Source organism: Carassius auratus, chromosome 32 (assembly GCF_003368295.1).
Source record: "Carassius auratus strain Wakin chromosome 32, ASM336829v1, whole genome shotgun sequence".
NCBI lineage: Eukaryota > Metazoa > Chordata > Actinopteri > Cypriniformes > Cyprinidae > Carassius > Carassius auratus.
The window spans coordinates 613,853-627,191 of record NC_039274.1 but is presented as its reverse complement, the minus strand read 5'-3'; the positions used below and the strand labels follow the sequence as shown (position 1 = coordinate 627,191).

Here is a 13,339-nt window from a genome sequence, read left to right as displayed (position 1 = left end):
AACGTGACCGTAGATTACAGAAAACAAGAGTTAATGTCGGGGAAGCTTTTTCTAGGTGGAAAGAGCTAATGCTTGATAAAGATTTCAAAAGAGATGCTGAAGTGGCCAGTTTTCTTCTCGACAGGTAAGTCAGTGTTACAGTCTATATTATAATATTTTTTTTATATCTAACAATGCATATAATTCAGAAAATATAACGAATAAATTAGACATAACTACTAATTACAATATTTCATGTTTTCCACAGTCAGTAATTCATACTGTAACATTCGTTCGTTAGTTGTCATGTTGCAGTTTGTTTGAAATAACACACCTGTTCACCTGAAGGAAAACTCGACAAAGTGCTATTAGAATACATCCTGTCAAAGCTTTTTGGTACATATCGCCTACCGTAGATGCAACGCGCATTTGAAAAAGCCAGGCGCTGGAGAGCAAAGTTAGTTTGAATGCAAAATACAATTTCACCACTAGAAGGGAGTAATTCCTACTCAGTGTCCCTTTAAAACCGTAATTCTGAATTGATAACTTCTGAGATGAAAACCTAGAATTCTGAAAAATAATAACCAGAAATGCAAGATTTAATAATAATAAACAGAGCAATTCCAATGCAGTGATCGGGCCCTAAAAATTGCTACTGACAGTCACCACTTATAAGCTAATACTAAATATTGCAGAAATGTAATTTCCTGTTAAGTTGCTTTGTAATGATTTGTATCGTAAATAGTGCTTCACAAATAGACTTGAATTGATTGATATTGGTGTTAAAATACCTTCTCGTATCCCCGATTAAAGCTCTGTTTAGGGTTTATTACGTGTCAAACTCTGTCCACTGCTTTTGTGCCAAAATGTTGAAAAAAAAATAATTAAGATTCTCCCCTCCGGCTTTTTAAAGAAGGAAACAACAAACTTTGTAAGTACAGCAAACAATTCAACTCGTCTCTCTCAGTTGTCATGGCAGCGTAACTCCAGAAAACACAGTAACCTTCAGAGGATAACTGTAAGGATTCATGAGAGGAAGTGACATCACTGCGGTGATGAAGCGACATCAGGATCACATTCAGACACTTTACAGTGCAGCAAATTATAAATGGTGTATTACTGAATAATTCATACTCACAGAAACACAAACTTAACAAATTATGCCCTCTGAAACACATCGGATGTTACATAACTGCAGTTTTCTTTCTGCTAGACAACCTGAAAGAGAGCAGGAGAGTTTTAAACACAGAACAGACACATTCCAGTTACTGTTGCCCCGCTTTCTCTCTGTTTGTCCTCATGAGCGCTCATCTTTCATCAGATCATTGTCTCTCTGTTTAGCTCAGTTTCTCTCTCATGTGACAGAAAACATCAGAAATCTCTGCAGGTTTGGACGGGACGCTCAAAGAGGGCATTCACACTCACTTCAAGCTGCTCAGTTCACTGGATTCCTATCCAATTGGGTTTTACTCAATAAATTTCTATTTGGCTTCACAAAACCAATATTAATGTGCTCCTCTATTGCAGTGCAACATCATGAGGAAGGTACAAAAATATAAAAAAACAATGAAATTTGAAAAATCTGACAAAATGTTAAAGTAGATTTGAAAACTCAGTTCTAGATGATGACTAGATTACTAATCCTCAAGATGACAATCTAATCATCTATACAAATGAAAAATGTTACAGGGTTGAAGGTCAGTGCAATAATTAACTAACAAATACATCCACACCACATTGTTTATGTGCAATATTTTTGTGCTTTGAACAGTATGAAAAAAAAAAAGTTAATTTGCTTATTAATAAAAAAAAAAAAAAAAAAAACCACTGTGATGTATTTCCCATAACAGGGTTGAAGTATTGGTGGATTGATTACCGTTGATGGTCGTCGTCTCACATGAGGGAAGGAAGGAAACACGTTTGCATAACACTTACATTTTTTAATAGAATTCATTTATAACAAATGGAACTTGTGTCAGCAAAGTACAGAAGGACGGCTTCTCGTACAGATGTGTCTTTTCACCAATGTCATCTAAGTATGAAAATAAAAAGCACTCCATTCATTCAGAAAAAAAAAAAAAATCCAATCAAATTAAAAAAAACAGTTTACATTTACAACTAATCAGAGGTAATTTCATGAATCTTTTTTTAACAAGCCATTTTTTCTTTACAATTGAATTGAATTAATCTCAGTCTATGCATCCAGATGTGAGAGTAACACCACATGTACGTTTGCGCTCGTGACGCTTCAGTCTTTCAACGGGGAAGAAGTGACACTTCAAAATCACCTGCTAAAGATGCTTTTATTTTTTTCCGCAACCAATTTGCTTTTCCATTTTCTTAATCTTTTTTTTTTCCTTTCTCTCTTATTACTTGGGTAGTCTCTTTCCTCTGTTATTTACATACACACCAAGTGAAGTCTGAAGGAGATTGGTACAGTCGGGTTCAAGTAAAATCCGTAATGGGTGCGGAATCAGTAGGGCAGTGCATAGAGATAAAGAGATACAAAGTGCAATTCTTCTTACTCGCCCCCACTGCAGTTGAACTCATGCATATCAAATTAGATCCAGAACAGGGAAAGAAAAGCCGTCACGGAGCACATTGAAGCGCTGAACACTAGGTGGTGCTGACAGTTACGCAACGACTGCCTGTTGCTCGACATGTGATGATAAAAACATCCGACATTAACAACAGAAATAATCAAAAACCATTAACCGCTTCATCAATTCGAAACAAGAAAAGGGGAAAAAGCATCTGGAATGCACATCCACAAAGCCAGTGAGGTTCAAGTGTTGAATCATAATATTCTAGCACAAAATAAAATACTTAGTAGCTAATCGCCAAGAGCTTTGCAGGATTTTCAGGGTCTTTCTTTATTTTGGCATTTATGTGACACCATTTTCTGCCATTTATGACTGAAATCAACAGGGAATTTGACGCTAAAGCTTGTTCTTTAAAAGAAGTAATTAATTTGTCTCAGTGCTGTTTGGAAACTCTAAAGCTAACTATATAAAAAATGAATTAACAGTATCGGGCCTGAGGGTTAACAAACACTTTCTTTTTCATACCTTTGTCATTTTTTTTCTTTCTCTGAGCCAAATTAAGGCCACAGAAAATTAAACAGTAATGATGGAATTACGTATTTGCATATATAATTTCATAGACTATAAATCCGTACGCATGGGAAATCAATCGATAAATACTCGTATATGAACTACTTAAACTATACACGTCGTTAAATGAATATCGTAGAAAAGAACAGGCATAAATATAAGGCACTCTAAATGCAAAAGAATGAACACGTGGACGTCTTTGTACCTGTGGCCTAACGGATGCACGACGATGACCTTTGACCCATGAGCACATGAACATGACGACGATCGCCCCGCCTTCGTTAAACCAACGCAAATCGAACCCTCCGGCCGTAAAACTTCTAGTTATTGCACAAGAAAAGATGTGTGTCCATACGTCCAGCTGATGTGCATTCCAGCGGAAAACCCACCATCATTCCCATATATTATATCATCTATATAGCTATATTTTGTGAATATACATTTCGATGTTATATAAATAAAGAATTTATTCATCTCTCTCTCTCTCTGCTCATGGAAGAACTGAGATATCTTCTAACTTTTATACTCTGCCCACCCCATGATTCAGCGTGTGTTTCAAACAAAACGCCACAAACCACCAGCAAAACGATGAATGAAGGAGGGACATCAGGAGATCAGAAAAAAACAACAACAAAAAACATGAGAAATACGGTCAGGCTACGCTGATTTCTGTCATAAAACAGAGGAAAACAAAATCTGGTGTGTTTTATCGGTGTGGTTTCTCCAGACGTCTGATTGCGTGTCGTAGTTATTACTTCAGCTCTGTTTAGTCTTCTTTGATGATGGCGATGATGATGATGGTGGTCGTGATGAAGTCTCCTCTCTTCATCAGTGATGTATCTCCTCGTATTGATTGTGGAACAAAACAAATTCTCTTTACACCGTGTCTCGAGCTCCCCATCTCACAGCGTCTGAGTTCGTTGACTCCTTTATGATTCATGAATCCTCGAAGCAGCGATTATTCCGCACGTCCGCAGTCTAGATTCACCTGTCCGAAATTATTATTATTATCATTATTACTATTTATTTATTCATACTTTTTGAAAATCAGATTGGGGTGATTTTTCTTGGTCCACCTGGATATTTGTCTTTTTATTGTCGTTTGTAAGTATTTCTAGGTTTACGTTGCACATCCAACATGGAATCGAAGAGTTTAAGTTCTTTTCACAAGCAGGTATTTATGGCTCAGAAGAATTAAATGACCGCTGGATGTCCGATGGCCGATCCGTCTCCCTGACAGTGTGATGAAGATCTTATGTTGCATAGTGGTCGAAGCTCCCGAGATACTCCAACCCAGCTCTGTAACAAAACTGGTACTGATCCTGAGAGACGGAGACAGAGACAGAGAGACGGGTCAGATCTGTGTCATTTATCTTAAACCTGCACAAATACTCATCTAGATGTTTTACTGGGGATTTAATACAAACTTTAATACGTGTAGAACATTATTCATAAAGGTATCAGGGTGGATGGTAACAGAATGGAAAGTCATTCTTCCACATACACAGTCTACAGAAGAACGAAATGTTTTTTCTGATCTACCAAGGTGCAAAGACTCTGACAAAATAAGTATACACGAGTGTTCATGACAACAGGGATCAGAAATTAACAGTGTTGGGGGGTAACGCATTACAAGTAACACGAGTTACGTAATCAGATTACTTTTTTTTTCTCAAGTAACTAGTAAAGTAACACATTACTTTTTAATTTACAAGAGAATATCGGAGTTATTTTTTCAAATAAGTTATGCAAGTTATGCATTAATTCATCTCACTCACAAAAAAAAAAAAAAAAAAAAACAGATTCAGTATTCCTCAAAATAAATAAAATAATGCAACTCAGAATATGACGCAAACCTGCAATAATTAAATGTTAAACACAAATATCCTTGATGTATTTAATCCCATTCTATAAACCAATGTCTTTGCTTCTGACCTTCGATGATTCAGTTCAACCATACTAATGAGCAAAAGTTACTTTTTTCTTCTGCATTCTACTTTATGGCTGTAAATTTACTTTCTCTTCAGCCTGAGGTTTATTCATTTCATTTTTGGTGTGAAAAGGCTTTTATACTTGCCAAAAATAAAACTTTTTCTATTTTAAAAACAATCAAGCAAGCACTGTCCAGATTTAAAAAGTAACACAAAATTAACATAAAATTACATAAAAAGTAACAAAGTACCGTAATTAGTAAACACAATATTGTAATGCATTACTTTTAAGAGTAACTTCCCCCAACACTGGACATACAATAAATATAACAAGGTAGAAGTGTTAAATTAGGTAGAAATGTGACATTGTAGGAATGTAGGAAATGTTAGTGTTTAAGAATAAAGTGATTGTGCACTATTGAGTTGGCCTTCTTTCCTGTAGACATGGGGTAGGAAGGCAGTTTATGATGGGAGTAAGATGCTGGGTGGTATCAGCTTATTCAGTATTCTGATCCTGGGGAAAAAAGCTGTTCTGATGCTGCATAGTCTTCTGCCTGATGGCAGAGGGTCAAACAGATGGTGGGAGGGGCTGAGATTAATCTTACACAATGGCATAGGCTCTGCGTACACACTGTGCCTGTTAGATGTCCTGGATCGAGGGGAGGGAGACCCTTATGATCCTCTCAGCTGTCCTAACTATGCACTGGGGGGTCTTGCATTCTGCTGTTTTGCAGTTTCCGAACCAAACAGTGATGCAGCTGGCCAGGACGTTCTCCACAGTTCCTCTGTAGAAGATGGTGAGGATGGGTGGTGGGAGGCTGGCTCTCCTCAGCTTCTGCAGGAAGTGAAGATGTTGTTGCACCTTTTTCACAGTGGAGTTAGTGTTGATGGACCAAGTGAGGTCATCAGAAAAGTGCACACCAAGAAACTTGGTGCTCCTGACTCTCTATACTCAGCGATCTCTTTCGTCTTGTCCACACTGAGAGAAAGATTTCTGCTGTAGCACCAGCTCATCAGTTGTTCCACGTCCTCTCTGTATGGTGTTTGGTTATCATTATTGATGAGTCCCACAACTGTCGTTCTATCCATTTATGAGGTTGGCTTCTGACTTGGCTGTGCAGTCGTGTGTGAGCAGTGTGATCAACAGTGGACTGAGAACAGAGCCTTGAGGGACACCTGTGCTTAATATGATGCTGCCTGATGTTCTGCCACCCATGTGCACTGACTGTGGTCTCTCTGTCAAAAAGTCTATAATCCAGCTGCAGAGTGGCATTTTGAGACCCAGAAGAGAGAGTTTACTCACTACTTATTGTGGAATGATTGTATTGAATGCTGAGCTAAAGTCAATGAACAGCATTCAGACATATACGTTTTTTGTGTCCAGATGTGAAAAGACGGATTGCAGAGTGTAGGAGATAGCATCATCTGTAGAGCAGTTGGGGCAATATGCAAATTGTAGAGGGTCTAATGAAGAGGGTAAAGTGGAGTGGATGTGTTTTTTGACCAGATGTTCCAAGCACTTCATTGTGATGGGAGTCAGCTCTACAGGGCAATAATAATTAAGACATTACACCATTGATTTCTTAGGGACTGCTCCTCAGAAGTGGGCATGAATTTAAGTGCCTGTGTGCAGAGCTTCAAACTGTGAATAGAAGTCATTCAACAAGTCAGGGAGGTGCGTCTCACTGTTGTTGGCATGTGGTGCAATTTTATAATTTGTTAGGGCCTGGTTGCCCTGCCACATGTTTCTGTCGTCCTAAGTATCACAGAAGTGTTTGTTAATTTTCTGTGCATACTGGCGTTTTGCTTTCATGATGTCTTTGGAAAGCTGAGCTCTTGCTGACCTGAGAGGCCCTTCCTCCCACAGTCTGAAGGCAGCATCAGGAGTAATGGAATATGATTATACTATTTTGGGGGATTAAGCCGTAACGTTTGTGCATATTTACTACAAATATATAGACTGCTGTTTTTCATACAAACACCTAGAAATCATACAGTAGTTACATTTTTACCATGGCATTGAGGTACTGTATGTTTTAACTGTGGTTATCGTTATCTAACTGTACATTACTATGGAAGAACAATGGTATATATGTATACAGTATTGTTCAAAATAATAGCAGTACAATGTGACTAACCAGAATAATCAAGGTTTTTCGTATATTTTTTTATTGTTATGTGGCAAACAAGTTACCAGTAGGTTCAGTAGATTCTCAGAAAACAAATGAGACCCAGCATTCATGATATGCACGCTCTTAAGGCTGTGCAATTGGGCAATTAGTTGAATTAGTTGAAAGGGGTGTGTTCAAAAAAATAGCAGTGTGGCATTCAATCACTGAGGTCATCAATTTTGTGAAGAAACAGGTGTGAATCAGGTGGCCCCTATTTAAGGATGAAGCCAACACTTGTTGAACATGCATTTGAAAGCTGAGGAAAATGGGTCGTTCAAGACATTGTTCAGAAGAACAGCGTACTTTGATTAAAAAGTTGATTAGAGAGGGGAAAACCTATAAAGAGGTGCAAAAAATGATAGGCTGTTCAGCTAAAATGATCTCCAATGCCTTAAAATGGAGAGCAAAACCAGAGAGACGTGGAAGAAAACGGAAGACAACCATCAAAATGGATAGAAGAATAACCAGAATGGCAAAGGCTCAGCCAATGATCACCTCCAGGATGATCAAAGACAGTCTGGAGTTACCTGTAAGGACTGTGACAGTTAGAAGACGTCTGTGTGAAGCTAATCTATTTTCAAGAATCCCCCGCAAAGTCCCTCTGTTAAAAAAAAGGCATGTGCAGAAGAGGTTACAATTTGCCAAAGAACACATCAACTGGCCTAAAGAGAAATGGAGGAACATTTTGTGGACTGATGAGAGTAAAATTGTTCTTTTTGGGTCCAAGGGCCACAGGCAGTTTGTGAGACGACCCCCAAACTCTGAATTCAAGCCACAGTACACAGTGAAGACAGTGAAGCATGGAGGTGCAAGCATCATGATATGGGCATGTTTCTCCTACTATGGTGTTGGGCCTATTTATCGCATACCAGGGATCATGGATCAGTTTGCATATGTTAAAATACTTGAAGAGGTCATGTTGCCCTATGCTGAAGAGGACATGCCCTTGAAATGGTTGTTTCAACAAGACAATGACCCAAAACACACTAGTAAACGGGCAAAGTCTTGGTTCCAAACCAACAAAATTAATGTTATGGAGTGGCCAGCCCAATCTCCAGACCTTAATCCAATTGAGAACTTGTGGGGTGATATCAAAAATGCTGTTTCTGAAGCAAAACCAAGAAATGTGAATGAATTGTGGAATGTTGTTAAAGAATCATGGAGTGGAATAACAGCTGAGAGGTGCCACAAGTTGGTTGACTCCATGCCACCCAGATGTCAAGCAGTTTTAAAAAACTGTGGTCATACAACTAAATATTAGTTTAGTGATTCACAGGATTGCTAACTCCCAGAAAAAAAAAATGTTTGTACAAAATAGTTTTGAGTTTGTACAGTCAAAGGTAGACACTGCTATTTTTTTGAACACACCCCTTTCAACTAATTGCCCAATTGCACAGCCTTAAGAGCGTGCATATCATGAATGCTGGGTCTTGTTTGTTTTCTGACAATCTACTGAACCTACTGGTAACTTGTTTGCCACGTAGCAATAAAAAATATACTAAAAACCTTGATTATTCTGGTTAGTCACATTGTACTGCTATTATTTTGAACAATACTGTATATTTAGTTAGATACTAAATATGTGGATATAACAGGAAGCTGAGAGAAGAGAAAATATGTGAAGAAATACATGCATTTATCCATAAGTATATGACAGGTTGTAAAAATGAACAATTCCAATTAAATTTTTGTTATCATTCTTATTACGTCAATGCAATACTTTAAAGACAATTTGGAGTAACTTGCACTGATGAGTCGCTCACAATAGGAGCAGCAGCACCAGTTCAGAAAGCAACGCAGTGAAGTGAACTTCATGATGATAATCTAGCTTCCTAAATGAAGCCGTATTTAGGCACAAAGAAAGCATGGCTTTTGAAACACAATCTCTTGAAACACAGTCGAGGTGTAACGTGACATATTTCTGAGTGTCTTTATGGATTTCTCTGTGAATTCACGGATGCATGGCTCCTCTCATCTCCAAAGCAACACATCAATCCGCCGGCCTGCGACGCTAAGGGTCGCACGGATCTAATGCTGTGCTTCTGTGTCGCGTGTCTGCGAGGTGAAGAGCAGGGATTGTGTTGAGCCAAGCGTGAGATTCGAGCCTCATCACCTCGCCGTCCGCATTGATCGCAGAAAATAATTTCCCCCATTGACGCTGGGAAAGGCCATTGTGCGGGTTAGCTGTGAAATTGCTTATCTGAACCAATTTGCATGGCTAACCAGAAGGGTTTGTCATTATAAATGAGAATGAGCATTTGCGGGCCGAACAAAGCCGAGCGTCCGTTCGTTTTGTCACAAACTCTTCATCGGGAGGACGTCTGAAAGCCTGATCACTAACCTGACCTGGACGTTATTAGCTGTAATGTGCTGTTTTAATCTGTGTTTTACATCCTGACTGAAGTGAAGAAGTGTGAACGGATACATACTTCAGTCTGGACCATCGCCGGCCGCTGTGTTCTCAACATCTTGACCGTCTGGAAGATGTCCACCACTCCTTCATAGCGCATGCGCTCCAGAACGATGCTGAGTGTGATGAAGACGCCCGTCCTGCCCACGCCAGCACTGCAGATCAATCACAACACAACCTGTCAGCTGGAGCTGCCAAACAACACACCTCAACATCTGAACTAATCTGACTCTATCTCATCTGGATGTGAAGCGCCGCATTCATAATATTTGTGCTAAATTAAGTTAAGCCCGGACACTGCAGGCAAAACCATTGTGATTTCAAGCACTGGTCAATTTTGAGACTATTTTGCTTCATATCATGTATTCTATCAGGATTAGTGGAAAGAAAACATCCAACATACACATTTATTATTTTGCATCTGTAGATTTCAATTACATTTCCAATCCATATCTATTTTTTTCTCCACTTCAGCAGCACTTTCACACACCAAAACGTTTTACTGAGTGGTTTGTTCATATATCATTCACACTGTTTTATACAACATTTTACTCCTAGAAACATGGTCAAATGTGTATGTTTCTGTCTGCTGACAGTATTTTCTGATTCATGCAGTGATAAAAGGAGAAATACAACATCTCCTCAGTAAAAACCTTTATCTTTAACATGTCAACAAAATCAAACAAGAATTCTGAGCCTGGATTTATCGAGAGTTCCCATCTATACTCCGGGAATGTATACAGATTAGTGCATATTTAATTGAATATTATATATATATATATATATATATATATATATATATATATATATATATATATATAGTTCACTTTTACAAATCTGCATATTTCTGCTTAAAAATATGGGGCAATTGTTACTTTAATCTAAAAAAAAAAAAGTGCAGAATTGCTTATAGAAAATGCAAATACATTCTCTGGCAGCAGGTGGCACTTTGGGAATGGCAGAAATATAGTGGCTTCGCTGGGGATGTTTAAGCTTTTTGAAGTTTAATCACAAAGCTACATATCAATTCTTGCCATTCTGTTCCTAAATTTAAGACCTCTTGAATCATAATTTAGACTTGCTTCTATCATTTAAGACTTCTTATGGCCTTAAATCTGATACAGACCTCTGGGGAGGTGGGAATGGCTGCTGTGCCCTTCTTTAACTCCACGGTGCGACTGTGTGTGACCATTGTGATTTAATGTGCTGAATGTCATTTTTCTAACTATCTCCGATATCAAAATCAGTGTGACACACTTTGCAAAAGGCGTGGCTATTGTCTATATGGCTTTGAGATATTAAATTGCCTTCCATCCAGCTGTTTTCTGGGAGTCTTCTACTCCCATTTCTGCCAGTGATGCTTGATTCAGCATCCCGCGTCATTACCTGCGCAGATATCGACAGCGTTACTGGGTCGTAGGCTGCCAGCTTGAGGTCACAAATGGTTTAAATGTGTATGATGTGTCGATGTGTGAGTGAGATGCGCTGGGAACTGGACAACCTTGGAATAATATATTGAGGTGAACTGAAACAGGAAACGGGAGTGTTGACATGATCGTCAGTAAAGGAGCTGCTCAGCCTTCAGAAAATGATGATTATGAAGTTTATAAAGTATCAAGTGTTATATGAGCTGTTTAAAGATACATTCATTTTAAACAAATTTTCTCTTTACAGTTTAAAAACAACATGTGATTTTCTAGCAATACAAAAAATTAATGAATGAAAACATGAGTTTGGGAAACAGGATTGAAGATGTACGCTGTCACTCAGTAAGGGCCAAAAATAATCCACCAAAACTATCTGAGTTTCATTAGCTGACATACGATAACATGAACTAACAATGAACTTCTATGGCATCTTGGTTTTTAACATTTTAACATTCACTTATAATTTTTATTTTTTTAAATCAGAAGTTAATCCGTTAATATTATTTAATGCACTAAATATTAACAGACAATGAACAATTGAATTGTAATTGACTAACATTAACCAAAATTAATAACTGCTGTAGAAACACATATATATAGACTTCTAAGGTCACAATCACGACCTCACAGGACGGATTAAAGACATGTGATGTGTCTAAATCAGCTTTTAATGCTGAATTATTGCTTTTGGACAATATTTAGTTGACAGAACAAAAGACAAGCGTTTCATCACATTCATGAACAGTGTCCGTTCTGTTTTCCTCGCACAGACTCGTGTCTTTCTTACCTACAGTGGACCGATATGGGTCCGTCCTGACCAAACTGCTCTTTTGTTTTATGCACTTGGCCGATGAAGTCGATGAAGCCTTCCCCTGATTTTGGCACACCTTGTTCTGGCCAGTCTGTGAACTGGAACTGTCTGACGGTCCGTGACTGTCCGTCCTGAAAGAGAGCGAGAGAGATTCACACCAGAGACAGATGCTGCGCTTGTCAAACCCATGACGAGAACATGACGCTCCTGAACCAGTCTGAGAAGCTCAAGAAACAACAATAATCAAGAAACCTCATGTTGCTACTAAACTGATGCCTCAGCGCCAGCAAGATACAGTACTGTTCAAACGTTTGGGCTCAGGAAGATTTCATTTGTTTGAGAGAATTCAATACTTTTATTCAGCAGGGATGCATTCGATTGACCAAAAGTGTCAGTAAAGACATCAATACTGTTATAGAAGATTTCTATTTCAAATAAATGCTGTTCTTCTGAACTTTCTGTTCATCTGTGAATCCTGAAAAATAAAATGTGTCAGTTTCCACAGAAATATTGTGCAGCACAACTGTGTTCAGCACTGATAATAATCAGAAATGTTTCTCGAGCAGTAAATCATCATATTATTCTGATTTCTGAAGATCATGTGACACTGAAGACTGGAGGAATGATGCTGAAAATACAGCGGAGCATCACAGAAATACATTACAGTTTAACAGAGATTCATATAGAAATAAAGGCAGCCTTGGTGAACAGAAGAGACTTTCCAAAATATATATTAAAAAAATGTTTTTGAAGAGCAGCATACGGTTAGGGCAGAGAGGAAAGGAAAAGTATCACATTTGGTGATAGCTGGTATTTAAAGGGTTTACCATGGTAAGTTTAATAACGGTCTCAGCTCGGTGGTTTTGGGTGTTTTTCTGTTTTGAGCTCCAGCCGCCCACAGCTCAGAAGCGTGTGGTTTCACCTGAGTGTGTGTGTGTGTGTGTGTGTGAATCCAGACACTAATTCCTCTGATGTGGGCGGCTGAAAAGCTCCTGACGAGAAGCTCAGAGAGTTTGCATTTCTTTAGTGATTTTGTATATAACCCAGATAAGAGACGTGAGAGAGAGAGAGGGAGAGAGGGAGAGAGAGAGAGAGAGAGAGAGAGAGAGAGAGAGAGAGAGAGAGATAGAGAGAGAGAGAGAGAGAGAGAGAGAGAGAGAGGGAGAGAGAGAGAGAGGCAGGAATGTGTGAGTGTTTATCAGAATAAATGCTGTGATGGAATTAGAGGCCTGTGAGCTCTACTCAGACTGAATATAAACTATAATACACAAATCCCAGGTCCAGGCTCTGGAGTCTCACCCGTGCGTCCGTCACTTTAAACTCTCTCAGGATGTACTGCGGCATGTTGTATTCGGCCATCGGATCCACCACAAAGTACTGATATCTGGCTGAACGCTCTGCTGGCCAGTACTGATGGCACTTCTCCTGATGGACACACACAATACATCAGTCATGTGACTGCCAAAATACAACCAGAATGCATCAGAACAAATACCA

General features: G+C 38.7%; 1 protein-coding gene across 48 annotated transcripts in view; it reads right to left on the bottom strand.

Moving 5' to 3' along the window:
- Window positions 1–1,898: 1,898 nt before the first annotated feature.
- LOC113051257 (receptor-type tyrosine-protein phosphatase delta-like) overlaps window positions 1,899–13,339 on the bottom strand; it is a 295,253-nt gene continuing 283,812 nt past the window's right edge. For 33 of the 48 annotated variants that reach the window (XM_026214810.1, XM_026214830.1, XM_026214814.1 and 30 more), the window contains 4 exons: window positions 13,142–13,267; window positions 11,819–11,973; window positions 9,624–9,759; window positions 1,899–4,414 (listed from right to left, as the gene is read on the bottom strand). In XM_026214810.1, the coding sequence (XP_026070595.1) occupies window positions 4,346–4,414; window positions 9,624–9,759; window positions 11,819–11,973; window positions 13,142–13,267 (486 nt within the window). In that variant the 3' untranslated portion in view covers window positions 1,899–4,345. The remainder of the gene's footprint in view (window positions 4,415–9,623; window positions 9,760–11,818; window positions 11,974–13,141; window positions 13,268–13,339) is intronic. The other 15 variants (XM_026214856.1, XM_026214859.1, XM_026214860.1 and 12 more) reach the window with 1 other exon arrangement.